Source organism: Aplidium turbinatum, chromosome 6 (assembly GCF_918807975.1).
Source record: "Aplidium turbinatum chromosome 6, kaAplTurb1.1, whole genome shotgun sequence".
Lineage (NCBI taxonomy): Eukaryota > Metazoa > Chordata > Ascidiacea > Aplousobranchia > Polyclinidae > Aplidium > Aplidium turbinatum.
Window position 1 is genome coordinate 2,435,960 of NC_137477.1, and position 16,911 is coordinate 2,452,870.

General features: G+C 37.0%; 1 protein-coding gene across 1 annotated transcript; it reads left to right on the forward strand.

Moving 5' to 3' along the window:
- Positions 1 to 10,757: 10,757 nt before the first annotated feature.
- Positions 10,758 to 16,438, forward strand: LOC145771494 (sialate O-acetylesterase-like). The gene is made up of 3 exons (XM_082583188.1): positions 10,758 to 11,115; positions 11,841 to 11,974; positions 16,235 to 16,438. The coding sequence occupies exons 1-3, from the start codon at positions 11,109 to 11,111 to the stop codon at positions 16,316 to 16,318; spliced, it is 225 nt and encodes a 74-aa protein (XP_082439314.1). The 5' UTR covers positions 10,758 to 11,108; the 3' UTR covers positions 16,319 to 16,438.
- The last annotated feature ends 473 nt before the right edge of the window (positions 16,439 to 16,911 follow it).

Here is a 16,911-nt window from a genome sequence, read left to right on the forward strand (position 1 = left end):
AACATTAACATTACATTTAAGAGGTACAGTAGGCTATAACATTTTTTCATTAAATGTTGTAGTGTTGCTTAGCTATGTCCGTTTATGGTTGAAAAAGTACTGTAACCTCTCCACCAGAATTGTTTTATAAAAGTATTCACCAGATCTATATAAATTCATATTTTGTAGTTGCCCAAATCAAGCTGATGCATTTATGGATATTAGACCTATGAAAAAAATTAAAGACTGTAAATTTTGATGCGGAGGCAACTGCATCATGCCAATTTGGGCAGTTTTATAAATAGACTATGATCAGATAATTTCATATTTTTTTGATGCCCAAATCTAAACGATACACTTATGTAAATGGGAAAAATTTATGAATTTGTTCATTTTGGGGAAGCTGCCTCACGCTAATTTGAGCAGTGGCATAAACAGACTAATCAGATAATGTCATGTTTTTAGCTGCCCAAATCAACATGATTCATGTGAAAATTAATAAAATTAGCTATATAGCACATTTTGTGTTTTGATTTGGGCAGATTCACAAAAGTATTAGATACATATTTTGGTGGCTGCCCAAATTGGCATGATGCAGATGGTTAAATGCATTTCGTACTACAGTTTGATCACCGTACAATAGGCTACATCAATACGGGTGCGCCAAATCAAAATTTTGCGGCATATTTCTTTCATAGTTTTTCTTAATTCATGCAATTTTGAAGCTTTTCATATAGCAATTTTTGCCCTAATAATTGCAAGATTTTGCCCGAATTCGCGACGTTTTGAAACAACAAGGGGGCGGCTGCCCCCCTGGCTCGTACGGCTATGACTCGCACCCAAGATATTTCTTTGTTTAGGTCGATCCAAAGATGAGGAAGCACATCTTTATACGAACCATCATAAAGATCCAGATACGATAAGCATTTATCGTAAAAATCTCTTGCTTTGTAAAACAAGTTTACGTTTAGGCTTACTTCGCCTGCTTCTTCTAACTTGCCTAAGAGAGTCAATGCTGCAGATGAGATGAAGTTATTTTCTTTCTTTTCAAGTAAGTTTAGCTTTATCTCTGTAGAACATGTGCCACATCTATGGCACTAGCGTTTTCCTTTTCTAACTTTAAAATAGTCTCGTTGAAGTATTTCAACTGCCCATGAACAAATTTCAAATAGAGCTCTTGTGTTGGTTCTTCGAAGCATTTTTTGATAAGAGTAGGACAACCTTCTTGGGAGTTGAAGTAACTTTTCAACCCCTCAAACATTTCAAGTATTCATTGCAAAGCTGGTAGCAAAGAGAGAAATCTTGTATTGCCATGTTGCAAGATACTCTGATACTCAATATCTACAAAGTCGCAAAAAATTTTCAACTCAGTAACTCGAACGGTGTAGGCCTAAATGTGAAAAAATTTATAGATTTTCACAACAAGACTTTCGACACATACAGGGAGAGTATCCACAGCATGTTGGAGGCAGTTGTGAACAATATGAGCTGCATATCCGATCCCTGTCAGATCTCTTTCAATCTTTTCTTTCACTTTGAAGAAAACATTATTTTGCCCTCTTCTTTTCACACCTCCAAAATTAGTGTTGTAGTTGTCGGCACAACGAAACAATCAAAATCACGCATTCACCTTCAGCAAGTAGGCTACCGGTAGGCTACGCTACACAGCAACAACAGTAACAATAACATGCTAATTGGTAATGTTCGTGTATTCTGCTGGCTGGCTGAACGCCCAAACGGGACGTTTAGCTGACCTGTCGGGACGCCGGGACAAGACGTTCAAAAGCGGGACTGTCCCGCCTAAAACGAGACGTATGGTAAGCCTACCCATGTTGATGCACAATATCTGCCTCCAGCAGAGATGGCGATGGAATATACTGTATAGGCTTGGTCACAGGCCACAGCGGTAAACCATAATCTCTTCGTGGGAAAATTGTAACATAAGATTCTCAGATCCGTTCGTCTGTATGTAATGACCGAAAAGAAACACTCTTCAGGAAACGTCTATTCGAGAATTGTATTTCTGTAAAAATAGCTTCAAAGCTGTCGAAAATGGGGTGCAACGCGATACACCACTAAAAACTTGTCACTACAGAACAGATTACTTGGATAAAAGACGGAAATTTTCGTCCAGCTGACAAGCACTAAGCAAAACAGTTAAATGTGCGACTAACTCTCAAGCAACTATTTCACGAATGACCAGAATAGATATCAATATCTCAAACTCACGTACGCAGTACTGTGACGTAATAGTGAAAGACATTGTCACGCAATTCAAATAGGTGTTCAAAGGTGGTGATGCCATGTTTCATGTTTAAACAGGTTTGATACAAGTCTTACGAACGATGGTGCAATTTTGGCTCATTTTTAGGAAAAATTCCATGACGTAATACGCTAAGATTCAGTAGACCTGAACGGTTTTTATATGACGTTTGATTAGGTGAACAATCGTCTGGAACAAGGCTATGCAACTGCATATTTTTGTAACATAATTTGGACAACAAACATCTCTAAATGGACACGAAAACAACGGCATATTGTAAGTTATTATCAATCTATGCTTTGATTAACACTGACATTGGTCAATATAAACTATTCTAATATATTTTGTCTTTATTTACCGTAACTGTACAGTAGCCTAAGGCACCTGCAGCTAATAAGGCCCGCTAATTTTCAAACCTCAACATTTTTCTAAATAGGCTACTGCATAATTTTAAACAAAACTTGGAATGAGGATACTTTGGGTCTATCTAAACAACATATCTGTGAAACAAGCTTCTAAGTAAAAGGAGTTGTGAAATATTAAAAAAAATAAAAAAAATCTCAAGCGGGCCTTATTAGATGCATGCGTTGTGAATAAGGCCCGGTTTGAATTTGCACCAAAAGTGATAGAAAAGGTATATTTTCAAAAGTGATTTTCATAATAACAACACCACAAAACAACTTCTAATCGGCAACACAGGCACAGAACTAATAAGTAAATACACAGAGACAACTATTCCCTCCTTTCCCATGCTCTATTTTTTTCAAAGCGACATGGTGTTTTTAGATGTGTTAGGGATACTAAAGTATTTTGATACTGAAATTATGATATTTCCATTGCAATAAAACATTGGATTAATGGTGTAACAAGAATTTTTTGGGTTACTCAAGTCTTTAACCGTCACTTTCTTAACTAGGGGTGCACAACGGTAGGCTACAATTTTCCTACCTCGTGCCCATGAGCCTTATTACCAACATTAGCCTAGTCGTGATCATCATTATCAGTCTTGCTTTAATTAGAAAAAAAGTTCATATTTATTGGTTTTACTGCATCAGCATGCACATATCTTTCACATAAAATGCAAAAAAATTGAAGTCAAAGCCGTTTGTTAACTCCAGAGCAGTCTAAAATATGTGAAAATTAAGAAAACCACTCAATTTCAGTCCCCCCAAACTTCAACTTTCCGTAACTCAAAAAGTTGTAAACTTGAGGCTGTGAAACTTTACCAATCAGTCCCAATTCACCATGGCAGCAACCAGAGATTTCACTTTTGTTTAAAAGATTTGTAACAACGGAGATCTCGAGGGTGGGCCTTATTACCGGCCGGGCCTTATTAGCTGCAGATGCCTTATATGTGCTATTTTGTTCTATTTGAATATGGTATTCTATTTGAATAAAAAATAAAGATCCAGGGCATGCCGCCATATGTAGGACTGTCGGCAAGACACAACAAGTGGCAAAATAAATGGAAGCAGCAAATTTTCGTTTCCAGCTGGTTGCAGTGTTGCATTGCATTGGGGTAGGCTACCCCTAAATATCGATTGTTAGGCGTTGTTAGTGTTGCAGGATGTTTTAAGTAAAATAGTATTTATGGTATTGAAGTCGATTCGAAATAATGGGAAATCAAAAGAATCAACAATGTCACAAACTGTAACCTGCTAGAAATTTCCCGCAACTACCGTACAAATCAAAACTAGCCCCAGTTTGGCGGGCAAAAATCGCGCATCTGGCAACCTTAGAAAATTGTTAGGCATTATCGAGCGGTAAGCACTTTAACAGCAAAGTTTCATTAACTGTCAAGAAACCTCGAGCCAATCAGAAGCTACGTTGTCCGTGAACCGCCAACCAATCAGAACTTATTATAAGAGGCTACCGTCCAATTGTGACCCTTCTAGCAGTCATCCAGAGATTTAATGCTTGTTTTGAACTTTATTTGGTAATTACAGAAGAAAAAGATCAATAGCAGTGGTGGGAATCGAACCCGCGTGAATGAAATGACTACTTTCTAGCCCTAACCCTAACCCCTAAGCCAACCAGCTGACAAAAAATCCATCACTTAATTTGCTTTCTATCATTTTCTTTTCACCATTTTTTATGATTGGCTCGAGGTTGTCTGTCGGCAGCCGTGGCCGAGTGGTTAGCGCGTTGGGCTCGCAGTCGAGAGCCTGCATGTTCGACTCCAGCCACCGGCACTTGCTGTTGTTTCTCTGGGCAAGAAACTTTACGATAATTGCCTCTACCTAGTGATCGATTTCGAGTAATGGGTAGTACCAAATTTAAGTCATAAGTAGAGTAGACAACTGGAAACAGACATTGCCGTCGGCTGCAGCGTCGGTCAGGTGTATGTCGGAAGGCGTACACCGATGCATAGCGCTCAAGTCCGCTTTCCCGCAATGCAGGATAAAGATAAACAAACAAACAAAAAAAGGTTTCTTGACAGTTACTGAAACTTTGCTGTTAAAGTGCTTACCTTATCGAGCATTGCTGGGCATCTTCAACATTTTCTGAAATTGGCAGACATTTTAAAGAGTTGTCGGACCATAATTTTAATCCAATTCTCCCAATCGCAACCCAAACCATAATCTGCAAAACTGGTCCAGTTGGAACTGACAACTCTGACAATGCCCAAAAATGGTAACAGTGGATAAAACGTGCAGCTTAAAATTTGACTGAAGGCCAATCTGTTAGTAGCCAAAATCGCGAGTATAAGTTGATAGTTTGAGTATTAGTTGATAAATAGAGTCTTTGTCTATATTTTGTGAGAGTTTGAGTTACTTTTGTGCTGTTTTTACCATTCAAATAACGGAATAGATTTTGGCACTTGTACTGGAAATTCAAAAAGCGTCTGGCAACACCAGTATTTCGGAAAATATTGTCATTTTGTCAACATAATTTTAGGAGTTTTGCAGTGATTTGGGATTCATTGATCACACTTTGGCAATTTAAATTGTTGAAATTATCATTTAAAAGGAATATAAAGTGAATTTAGCTTAAACTTCAAAATTGAAAATACATCGGCCTTCAGTCAGCCCTCCAGTTCGTACGTTGTCAAGGCCTGTGTATACAGATCGCCATGCAGTGGATATTTTAGGGTATTATTGTAGAAGACCTTGCATCAAAACTTGTTATTCCAGGCGCATTGTGCTTCGTTTTATGCATGTCAACTTTACTGTAACTTTACTCATGCCTCCATCAATTACAGTATTTACGTGTTGCTTACAATGATGCCCTTAGTGTGTTGCATGGCCTACCTCGTTCTCGTTATGCTATAGTGCCAGCATTATTCCAACTGAACATAATATCTTGATCTTTGATGCAGCAGGCTACTTCGCAAATCTGTTTACAGTTTTTTATGTAAATGTCAATCTTCAAAAAGTGGTTACATGAATGCTCTCTGCACTTCTGACACTTTTGTCAAATCGTCGTAGCCTACCGTACTTCAATAGGCCTATCTGCCATATTGTAGTATAGCCCACTCGTTGATAATTCTCTGCTATCCAAATTCCTCGTGCTATCCAGAATCTTGACATTCCTTTATTCCCACAGCCTTGTAGTTATTCAAGCTCTTCTGTTGAAGGTTTCTACTTTGAACAAGAACTATAAAGTTTGTCATTGTGTGATTTTCAAAGTGTTGTCATAACAAGCAAAAACACTCAAAACTTTTCAAACAACAGCACAAAAGCAGTTTTAAATAAACTTTGTAAAAAGTGTCATCATTATTACAATATGTTCCTTCCTCATATTGAAGGTTGGATAAAGGTGTAAAACTGTAGAGAAATTGTAAGTTTAAAGTAGCCTACGGTATCCTATAACCCAGCTAAAAAAACTAGTCATTTTTGTATCTGTTTAATGTCTATAAACAGTCAGTGCACAGTTTTACGTCCTTTGTTTCCGCGTATTGCAAGGGTTGGACGATAAATTGAAATAAAAGGACGGATTCCACTAGCTGGGAAAGAACATTAAGTCATGATTGGAAGAGCTGGTATATTGTCTGAGCTGTTAACCACATGAGCTTTTTTTGCAATGTTTGCTTTTTCTCTCATTTGTATGAGGGTCACAGCTGACTTTGTTTAAAAGCGTGTGATCTTCTACTGTCATCCTAGTACTAGAACCATATTCAAATTATTCATTTATATTCTATTTGAATAGGCTAAGGACCTCCTGATAACCCCTAGAAAGGATGAAACTGGCTGTAGTGTAGACTAGAGGCTTTAGAAAGTAGTAACTGTATATGATGTAATTATATATCTGTGTAGCTTAACTGATGTGCCATATACATGCTGAAGTGCTAAAACAAAAACAGTCTAAAATCTTGTATTGTAGGCTGATTAATACCTTATAACAATATGTTGAAATTTACGTTCAATCTAATCAGCTTTGTGCTTCTCTCTGCCAAAGCCAACAAGATCTTTCATAATTATTCTATTTGAATAGCCTAATGACCTTCTGATGATACTCCTTTTATTTAGGTGAAACAGTCAAATTATATGCATGCAAATTTGTATATTTGTCACTTCCTTATTAAGAATACGGTACTGAAAAGTTATCAAGCCAGCAAAGCATTTTCATGATTTTTTTATAGCTTTGAACTGGCAAGCTGCAATATGACCAAGTTTTAAATTAAACAGTTATTTTTCTTTCAGCTAATGCACAATTTGCTTTTGCCTCCAACTACCAAGATAACATGTTGTTGCAAATAGAACCACACCGAGCTGTCATTTGGGGCTATGGAACTGCATGAGCCACAGTTAACGTATCTCTCTCACAAGATGTATATTATATATATCCCACCAAAGTAGTCGCTGGACCAAATAAGATAGGAATATGGAAAGTGACTTTATCCTCACAACCTGCTGGAGGTCCATTCACTATCCAAGCAGTTGAAGATAATCATTTAATTAGGGTATGCTGAGCTGGATTTTATTGAAGAATGTACTATTTGGTGATGTATGGATTTGCAGTGGACAAAGTAACATGGATGTTACTATGTCAATGGTAAAGACATGAAAACGTTTTTCTGAAGAAATCTTCAAATTAAAATTTTTTGAAGTTCTTTGCAGTTACAATCATGCAATTCAATTTTATTTTTCATTTCTGGCGTGAACATGTAGAGAACTATAAAGTAACCACACAAATTTGACACCAACAAAAGAAAATATGGCAAAATCAAAAGGTTTAAAATATGCACAAATAAAGCAGTAAACACTATTTTAAAACTGCATAGCCACCAAACCTATAAAAGAAAGAGAAAGAAGAAAACTTTTTGTTTGTCGGTTGTAAAAATAGGCCTACAATCAACATTTGCAAGTGCAACAAGGGTGATTTAAATTTTACAATAGGCTACACAAAAGATATTCAAAAAGTGGCAAGTTTCCTGAACTTTTTACCTTGAGAGTTAGATAATTTGCACAATTTAAAGTTGTGTTTTAATGAAATCACATCTCAGTCCAGCACAATCATGTTTGGAACATAACATTTTGCTTTGATTTGACTTTGTGATTTTACAAATAGACCTGTTAAAACTTCTAAAGTACATGATACATTGCACTTGTAGATATTCAATTCCACTGAACAGCTGGCACTTGTCCCAAAATATCCAAATATACATTAGGGTGCGGCTGATGCCCCGACCTGAAGCAAAACACCCTAACTTTTTTTTATAGGTGACACTGGGTACAAAAACAATATTTATGAAGTTTAAGATCAATCTATTAATGTTTAGGGAGTCCAGATTTGAATTGAAAATTAAGAAATTTAGTGCTTAATCGCCATAATCGGGTAGTTTTACAGTGCTACATAGTCCTTCATTTATCATGGCAAATTCTGTATTTAAGGTCATCTAGGCTCCACAGTTGCAATGTTTGACACAGTATTACTATGTTCCATACTATTTTTTAACAAGTGGGGTTTTGCAAGCAGACAACCAAACACTATTTTGAGAAGTAATGTAACCTATTGCAAAATATACTTGATGTAATTGCTGGAAAATGCTAGTATTAAGCAGTAGAACATAGTCTGTGTATTAACCAGTACAACACACAACTTTTATTAAATGTGAGTGACTGAAATCTTCCTGGTCACTACTTGTCAGCTTTACCTTGTGAATCGCTAAAAGTGAAAACATGCCTCCGTGATGTCATAATACCTTCAAAATGACTTACCACTATTTAGCTCAGTCAAATACCTCCAGTTTCAGTCCCGTAAGTGCAGATCATTTCTAAGGCATTATTCCCAGGTTCAGAATAAGGGTAAATATAAGGAGTCGTTACAGACCACTTCTCCTATATCAAGACAAGGCTCCTAACCATTTTAATTGTGACAACTTAAGAATGGTGAATTACCTTAGACATTTAGTATGCTATGTGGTGAAACACCCATAGAATCGTATTGATCAATTACAAATTAGAATCAATACGTGTAGTTTGTATTCAGTTGGTAGGCTATTTAATTGAAAAATAGTTTGCTAGGCTATGTCGTCTCATGCACAACATGACCCTCTGTATGTTCTACTCACTACGGTTCCCACAAAAGCAGATCAAGATATAAAACGTAGCAAGTTACCAACATACAAGCAAGTGATTTTCAAATTAGTTCAAACAAGGTTATCAGGAAGGCAGATAATTAGTAATTACAGTACAGTTGAGCAAGTTTTTACATTTTACTTGTGAGCTAACATTTCTTCAGTACCAAAGCAAAAAATGTCAGAAAAAATAATTTCTTTTTACAAGCAAGAATTTCAAATGAAGATCAAGAGAGACAAAGGCAAACCACTAAAAATATACAGGAATTTCAGAAAAAGCTTAGCGAAACCTTTCTTTTCTGGCCACGCAATGTCATGGTAAAAAATAGCAATGAAGAAGACATGCTATTCCTTATCAGTATATAAGCAACCAGGAAACAAGTATGGCTGGAAATGATAGTGTTAGAAGCAAAAGTTAAAAAGATCAGTACCAGGCGATAACAGCAAGATAGACGAGTAGCAAAGGAGGAGGCCCGAGTGAATGATATAAATAATGCTATTGATTTGGAAGCTGAGGATGATGGACAACGAGCGTCATCGAGCCATGCACATCTTCAATGATTTGTGAGATAGCGGAAAAACGCTCTCATGAAAGAAGATCAAATACAGGAACAGCCATCTTCATTCCTCATGACATAATGAAATTTTCAGGATTAGTCTCTGCAGCAATCAGAAACAGCATTACACCAACTGCCTTATCTGTTACTCTCCATTCTGTGGTTCCAGCCTGTTCTGGAGATGCTTCAAAGCTGAATCTCCACCTATCTCAGTCACACAGATCGTCAGATACAGAGTTGAAACAGCACAACATATTTCAGAAAAAATTCTCTCCATGTGGTCACCACCTGCTGTTGGTGCTTTACATTGGGATGGAAAACTTCTGGAGACTTTAACAAGCAAGATGAAAGGATCCGAGTTTTGATATCTGGCATCGGTGGCATTAAATTGTTGGGTGTTCCAATAATCCCAACCCATTCAACAGAAACAGCTGGAGCACTTGTGTCCAAAGTTACTATGCAGTTGCTTAAAGATTGGCATTGCAAAGATTTTGTTACATCTCTTGTTTTTGACACAACAAGCTGTAATACAGGGCATAAAACTGGTGCTTGTATACAACTTCAAGAAGACATAGGTCGCCCTTACTTTAGGCTGCGTGTAGGCACCATGTGGGTGAAGCAATTCTTTTTAAGGTGAAAACCTGTGGTGAAATGATATGTAATTACCGTATGTATCATAGAGTAGCCTACTAAAACAAAAATGTTAGAATGTCACTTCGTAATATCTAAATTTTACCTAAAAAGCAACAAAGGAGTGCTTATAAATCTATTATGGCTAAAGCCTACACAGCGCTGTGGTAAATGGCATTAAAAGTATAAAACACTGATTTTCTAGTGTCAGTTATGGTTTGTTCTGAACAGGGTATTCCTTCAAAGAATTTGCAATCCGAAGACACCATTTTTGAAATTTGTTTGTTTGCCCTAATTCTGCAAAAATTTCAGAAATTCCGTTGCAAAAAGTATGCAAAATTACCCCTAAATTGACACACTGGTTCTAAGTGAAACCTAAGTTGCTGTTCACAGCATAAAAACTATAACTTGCAATGATTTACAAAAATTAGCTGGTATCACATGAACATATAAAAATCACTCAAATTTTTTTAAGCATAAATCACTCAGTTTAATGTCAAAATTGAAATTTGTGAAGATCGATAATCCTATAAAAGTTGGATTGCAATCTGGACCCCCTAGACCTTATTCAATTTTGCCGAAACTTCATATTTAAGCTTTGTACACCAAGCCTCACTTCCAAAAAAAAGTTAGGGTTGCTACGATCAAGTTTTAAATTTTACGGGGCGTCAGCCGCACCCTAATATACATGTCATGACTACAATTCAATTTCTGTGTAATGTTCCTTTGGATGATCCCAAGTTGATTTTACAGCGATGATCTATTTCTTCCGATTTCAAGTAATATTTGCATGAAAAAGTAAGAATATTTTTAGAAATGATACATATCAGTGTTGTTTTCTTTCTTCCTGATGTCAATTATGTTTCATTTATACCAGTTAGACTTAATTGATGACTTTGAAAAAAATGTATCGTACTTGATTTATCATTCCGAAGCAGCCCTTTCTCTGAGAAGCAGTCATATTTTTAAAGTGTTGCTACCTCCCTTTTATATGCACAGCTTACATTGACAGTGTTTTTCTTTTTGCTACATGGAGTATGGACGCAACCTTTATGACCAATTAAAGATTCCTATATTGGTTTAATTGCACATGTCTACTTGAGGCGGAACTCCTATTGAAGCCTGGTTTTCCACCAGAGCCTTAAAAAATGTGGCCTTGATGAGCAGTAAGTGGAAAAAATTATTATCAATATTTTTTCACATGGAAGTAAAACAATTGAAACAATAGTTTTCGGTTGATTAATTTGTGAATTTGATAATAATATTATTATATAGCGCTATATCTATTGCAGTGCATACAGACCATTTCAATACTGCTGCTTAGAAGCGTAACCGAGTACCATGATGTATTTATCTTGTAGTTTGAAAGCGGTTTTAATATAAAAATATGATAACATTCCACTGAATGAGTTTTCTGTTTCTGAATATAGGCTACTTAACTTTCGAAAACACCTCTTAAAACTGTGCTTCACTAAGACACCACTTATTTGTGGGAACAAATCGTTTCATCTCATTAATCAAAAACAATTAGGCATGAATCCTGCTTAAAAGATCACCCAGGTATTTCGAAATTGCTCCAGAATTGCACACTTGCACAGCAATGTTTTTATCAAAGCAATCGTATAATTCTTGCTAATCGGATATGAATCGAAATATGTATTTTTAGTACTTCTTTGTTGCATTGCATTTTTAGACCAGGTGTGCTGCTAAATTTTAAACATTTTTAAGTGTGCCACGAACATGAATACGTATTAAAATTATTTTGCACGTGATATTTTTTCACCAAATCAAACACTTAAAAAACCTGGCACCAACAAAATTTAAAAAAAAAACAATGTTTTTAAGGACCACACTAATGCGGAATATAAAGTTTTTGTCTTTATTTTTACAGGTGAGCAAAATGCTTGCTACCACAACAAGCAATATGCCTGTTCGTTCCCAGCCATGACAAGCGATTGGAGAAAGTCTTGGTACGAAGGAACTGGAAGACAAACCGATCCACAATTTCCTTTTGGATTTGTACAAGTGAGTTCAATGTATGATACATCAGCGAGCTCTTAATTCAAAAAAATGTTATTACTTCATTGGTTTAATGACAACAAGCTTCACTTGTGAAAGTGCCACACGAAACTAGTGCTGCTGCATCAGGCAACAACTTTCTGTTGGACAAATGTGACCAAAATGAATTGTCACCAACGAGCCGATTGATTGAGGAAGTATTTGACAAAGTGCTGTTCAATTAACCCAGTAGTTCTCAAACTGTGCGTCGCGACGCCCTGGTGCGTCGTTTCACTTTTTCAATGGCGTCGCAGAAGAGTTCCGTTTCTTGGCTGAACTCAGTTTAAGATTATAAAAATGAGGTTAACCCTTTGAGGACCGCTGGGACACGTGTGTCACATGCACTTAGCCAATTACACCGCAATTAACTAAAAAAAATTACCACTGCTGATAGGCTACCCTAACGTAGTATTGGATGCCTATCCTTCAAAAAAAAAATCGGAAACTCTGAATCATTTTTCTTGGTGTTATTTCAGTTTGAAAACAGTGAAGAGTTGAGGTTACCTACGTTGTTTTCCCTTCAAATTTGCAAAACCTATTTATTTGCATTTGTCCAAGCTCGAGTCGAAATTTGCAAAATACTTCCCGGAAAGTTTTTCAAACTACGAATGGATTCGTGGTCCTTTCGTAGTAGAAAATCCGGCAAATTTTTGGATTCAATAAACGACGGTTATCCAGGTTTGGTAAAAGAAAGCACTGCGAATTATTATCCCATTCGCCACGTCGTATTTATGTGAAGCAAAATTTTCTGCCTTGGCGGTGATAAAACCAAATATCGATCACGAATAAACAGTGAAATAGAAATGCGAGTGGCAATTTCAAAAATTCTCCCAAGATTCAATGAACTAAAAAGCCCACACGTCACATTAAATAATATGCATTTCTTTTTGATGTTGTATCAATAAACAAAACTTTAATCATGAGTTTTTTGATTTACTTTTATTTGCTGGTGCGTCGCAAGTCCAGAAAACTTTTCCAGAAGCGTCGCAACAAAAAAAAGTTTGAGAACCACTGAATTAACCCATTGCACAATTACTTTTTAATACTTCCGCATCTATCGAGTCTTCATCTCTCTTTAGAAGTTTTAGTAGAATTAGCAGCTACTACTGTGTAGTGTGCTGACAGGGATCGCGACGTGAACGCTTCTCCTATGATCCCCTACAATACTTCCGCTACATCGTTTTGCAAACTTATCTTTGCCTCCATGATAAACGCATTAGCTGAACCAGATATTTCCAACCATTTTCAGCTCACCGCTTGTTTATGTTAAAAATTTTGGTTTGGGGTCCACCACTAGATACTGTACGGTCTGAGTAGATTCAAACAAGGCAAAAAATTAATTAGTTCGGCGGTTGCCTACGCTGTTACTTTGTCAAAGTAACAATGAAAATGAAACGGAAGAACACAATTTGTTGGCACTTGAACTTGCTTGATCAAATCAAGTCGACGATTAATGGGCGATGAGCTCACGTGGAAAGTTGCCGAGTGTCAGTAGTGAGACTGGTGTGGGCGTTCGATTTTGCTGCAGCAGAAAAGCAGGACTCACACAAGAGCGTGGTAGTAAAAGGCAAGAAAAACGTGGTATGTTTTTCGAAACGAAATGAAAACGAATTAAAAAAACGTTTTTTTACGTAGCCCCAATAACCGCCTCTACCCATCGCTCTGTGACAGTGAGCGCTGTCAGCTGCACAGCAAATGGAGGCCGCGCCTCTCATATTCGTTACGCTTGGAAGAACGCGCCGTGCGACTTCAAGAAATGTTCGGTGTACAACGATCATGGGTTGCCAGGACAACCATTCTACCTGCCAATAGATGACGTGTAGCGTTGGCCACTAGGCAAAAGCTACTTTCTTAAGAGACACGGGTAAGCTTTCCAGCTTAGCAGCCTTGGTAAGCTTTACAGTCTTATCAAAGCTCATAAAAAAGATAATCCCGCACGTCCTGTTGTATCCATGATTTCTACCCCTGAATACTGTTTGGCAAAAATTTTGGACTCTATTATCAAACCATATATGCCGAATAATTACATGCTCAATTCTACTAACGATTTTTTGGAAAAACTCAATAATTTTCAATGTGCTACGAATCAACCGATGGTTAGTTTCGATGTAAAGTCATTATTCACCAATGTTCCTTTAGTTTAAATGAAACTATAGACATTATCGCCAATTGTATTTTTTCGCAAGACCAGCCCAACCATCCACCTATCAAAAAAGAAAATTTTTATGAAACTGCTGCACATGGCTACCGAAGGTATGTTTCTATACAAAGACAAATTATATAAACAAATTGATGGTGTCGCAATGGGTTCGCCTCTGGGTCCAACTCTTGCTAATTTCCCTCAGGCACATATTGAAAATAATTTTTTTTCTGAAACTGGTGTGAACTGCCATCCTAAATTGTACTTGCGTCATGTTGACGACATTTTTGCTATATTTAATGATGATAATTCTTGTATGCAGTTTCTCAACATTCTTAACTCACAACATCCTAATATAACTTTTACGGTAGAAAAAGCCAACCAGACCATTCCCTTTCGCGATGTCGAAATTAAAATTAATAACAACGAATTTGACACTTGGGTTTGGCGAAAACCAACCAATACCAACCTGCTTCTCAATTTTAATGCTATATGTCCTTCTACCTACAAATCTGGATTTATTAAGTGCCTGCTCAAGCGGCGAGTACAAGATATTTGCTCTAATTTTGATAGTTTTAATAATGAAGTCAAACGATTACGTTCTCATTTTATTGCGAACAACTACCCCACCACACATGTTCTTTTAATAAGGTGCTCAGGGGGTTTTTGGATTCACGTTCTACGCACTCTCAAGCGGACGAGCGTGAATTAAAAAACTTTCTGACAGTTCCATTTATTGGTAAAGCATCTTAACGTTTTGTCAGCAATATGTCAAGTTTTAATAAAATGAAGTTCAACGTTGATATTATTCCGGTGTATAAAACATTTAAAGTTGGTTATTATTTTCAGCCTAAACCTAGGACTCCCTCCTTCTTGTGTTCAAATGTCATTCACTTGTTCGCATGACGCGACCTACATTGGTATGTCCACGCGGCATTTGGCCACGAGAGTGAGGGAGCACTTAGAATTGACTAATTTGAACAGAAAAAGTACCATTAAAGACTATATATTCGATTGCCAAACATGTTTAAACAACAAACCATCCTTGAAGTCTCTTAGAGTTGTACGTAAATGTTCCAACGAATTTGATACGAAAATCCACGAGGCTTTGCTCATAAAATCCTGCAATCCTCGCCTCAATACGCAGTTGCTTGCCGCAAGTGTTTCCTATCTCCTCAACGTTTTTTCATAATTTGTTGTATGATGTGCTTTTTTGCCTCGCGTGATTAACCGCCATGTGATGTGCCTTTCTCCTCTGCTTTGCAGTTTCATTCTAGTGCATTTCGTTGTTCAAATTATTCATTGTGTAGATCAGTTATTTTCGTTACTTGAGAAGGGCTAACTTGAGTATCGCCGAAAACGTTCGTAGTTTATAGTTTATGTTCACTGTAATGTATGATGTTAAATGCCGTGTGGTTGCTTGGTTTTATCTGTCTATGGTTAAAGACAGTTACCTCTCTACCAAAATTGTATTCTTAAGAGACAAATCACAAAGTGATGCAAATTTTCATCTTCTGCCTTATTTTCTCTCTTTTTCGTGGGAAACTTCCTCGTGCTGTCCAAATCCTGACATTCCCTCATTCCCGCAGCATTGTAGTTCTTCAAATGCCTCTGTTGGAGGTTTTTACGTTGAACGGGAACTGTAAAGTTTGTCGTTGTGTGATCTTCAAAGTGTTGTCGCAACAAGAAAAAAACACTCAAAATATTTCAAGACTTTTCAAACAGCACGAAAGCAGTTTTAAATAAACTTTGTAAAACGTGTCATCATCATTACAGTATATTCCTTCTTTCCTGGTACGTATTAAACGTTGGAAAATACAATACGTCATTGTTTTCGTGCCCATTTAGAGATGTTTGTTGTCCAAATTATGTTATAAAAAATATGCAGTTGCATAGCCTATACAGAATATTCCATCGCCATCTCTGCTGGAGGCAGATTGTGCATCAACATGGGTTATCTGTTTGTTTCCATGACCACGGTTTTTTGCTAGCTCGCCCAGTAACATAAAAAATCTATAATTGCTATAATCATTGCTACACAATGGGATGAACGCAAGCTCCGATGTCAACTATACGGTATATGCTAGATGCTCCGGTGTCAACTATACATGCTAGATGCTCCGATGTCAACTATACATGCTGGATGCTCCGATGTCAACTATACATGCTAGATGCTCCGATGTCAACTATACATGCTAGAATCTAGATGCTCCGATGTCAACTATACATGCTAGATGCTCCGATGTCAACTATACATGCTAGATGCTCCGATGTCAACTATACATGCTGGATGCTCCGATGTCAACTATACATGCTAGATGCTCCGATGTCAACTATACATGCTAGATGCTTCGATGTCAACTATACATGCTAGATGCTGCGATGTCAACTATACATGCTAGATCAGCGGTTCCTAAACTGGGGTCCGCAGACTAACTGGGGTCCGTACAGCAGTTTCAGAGGGTCCGCAATGAGATTTTTTTATTGTGATTCGATAATGAAGCTTTCTCGCGTGTAATGCTTGCTTTATTATTAGTCTTTAGTTCGCGAATGTTTTATTGTTTTAAACATTATAGCTGTACTATTATGCTGTACTAGAAAAAAAATTATTAAAAAGTTTTTAAACATTAGGTGTTATGAATCCCCTTCAAATCTAATCGTTCTTTGCAATCGTAAAATTCTTTATCGACTGTCGTTGTCGTGACGTCATCTCGCGGTCGCTTTTGAATTGTCTTTTTGAGACTGACATCGTTAGAGTCAGGAC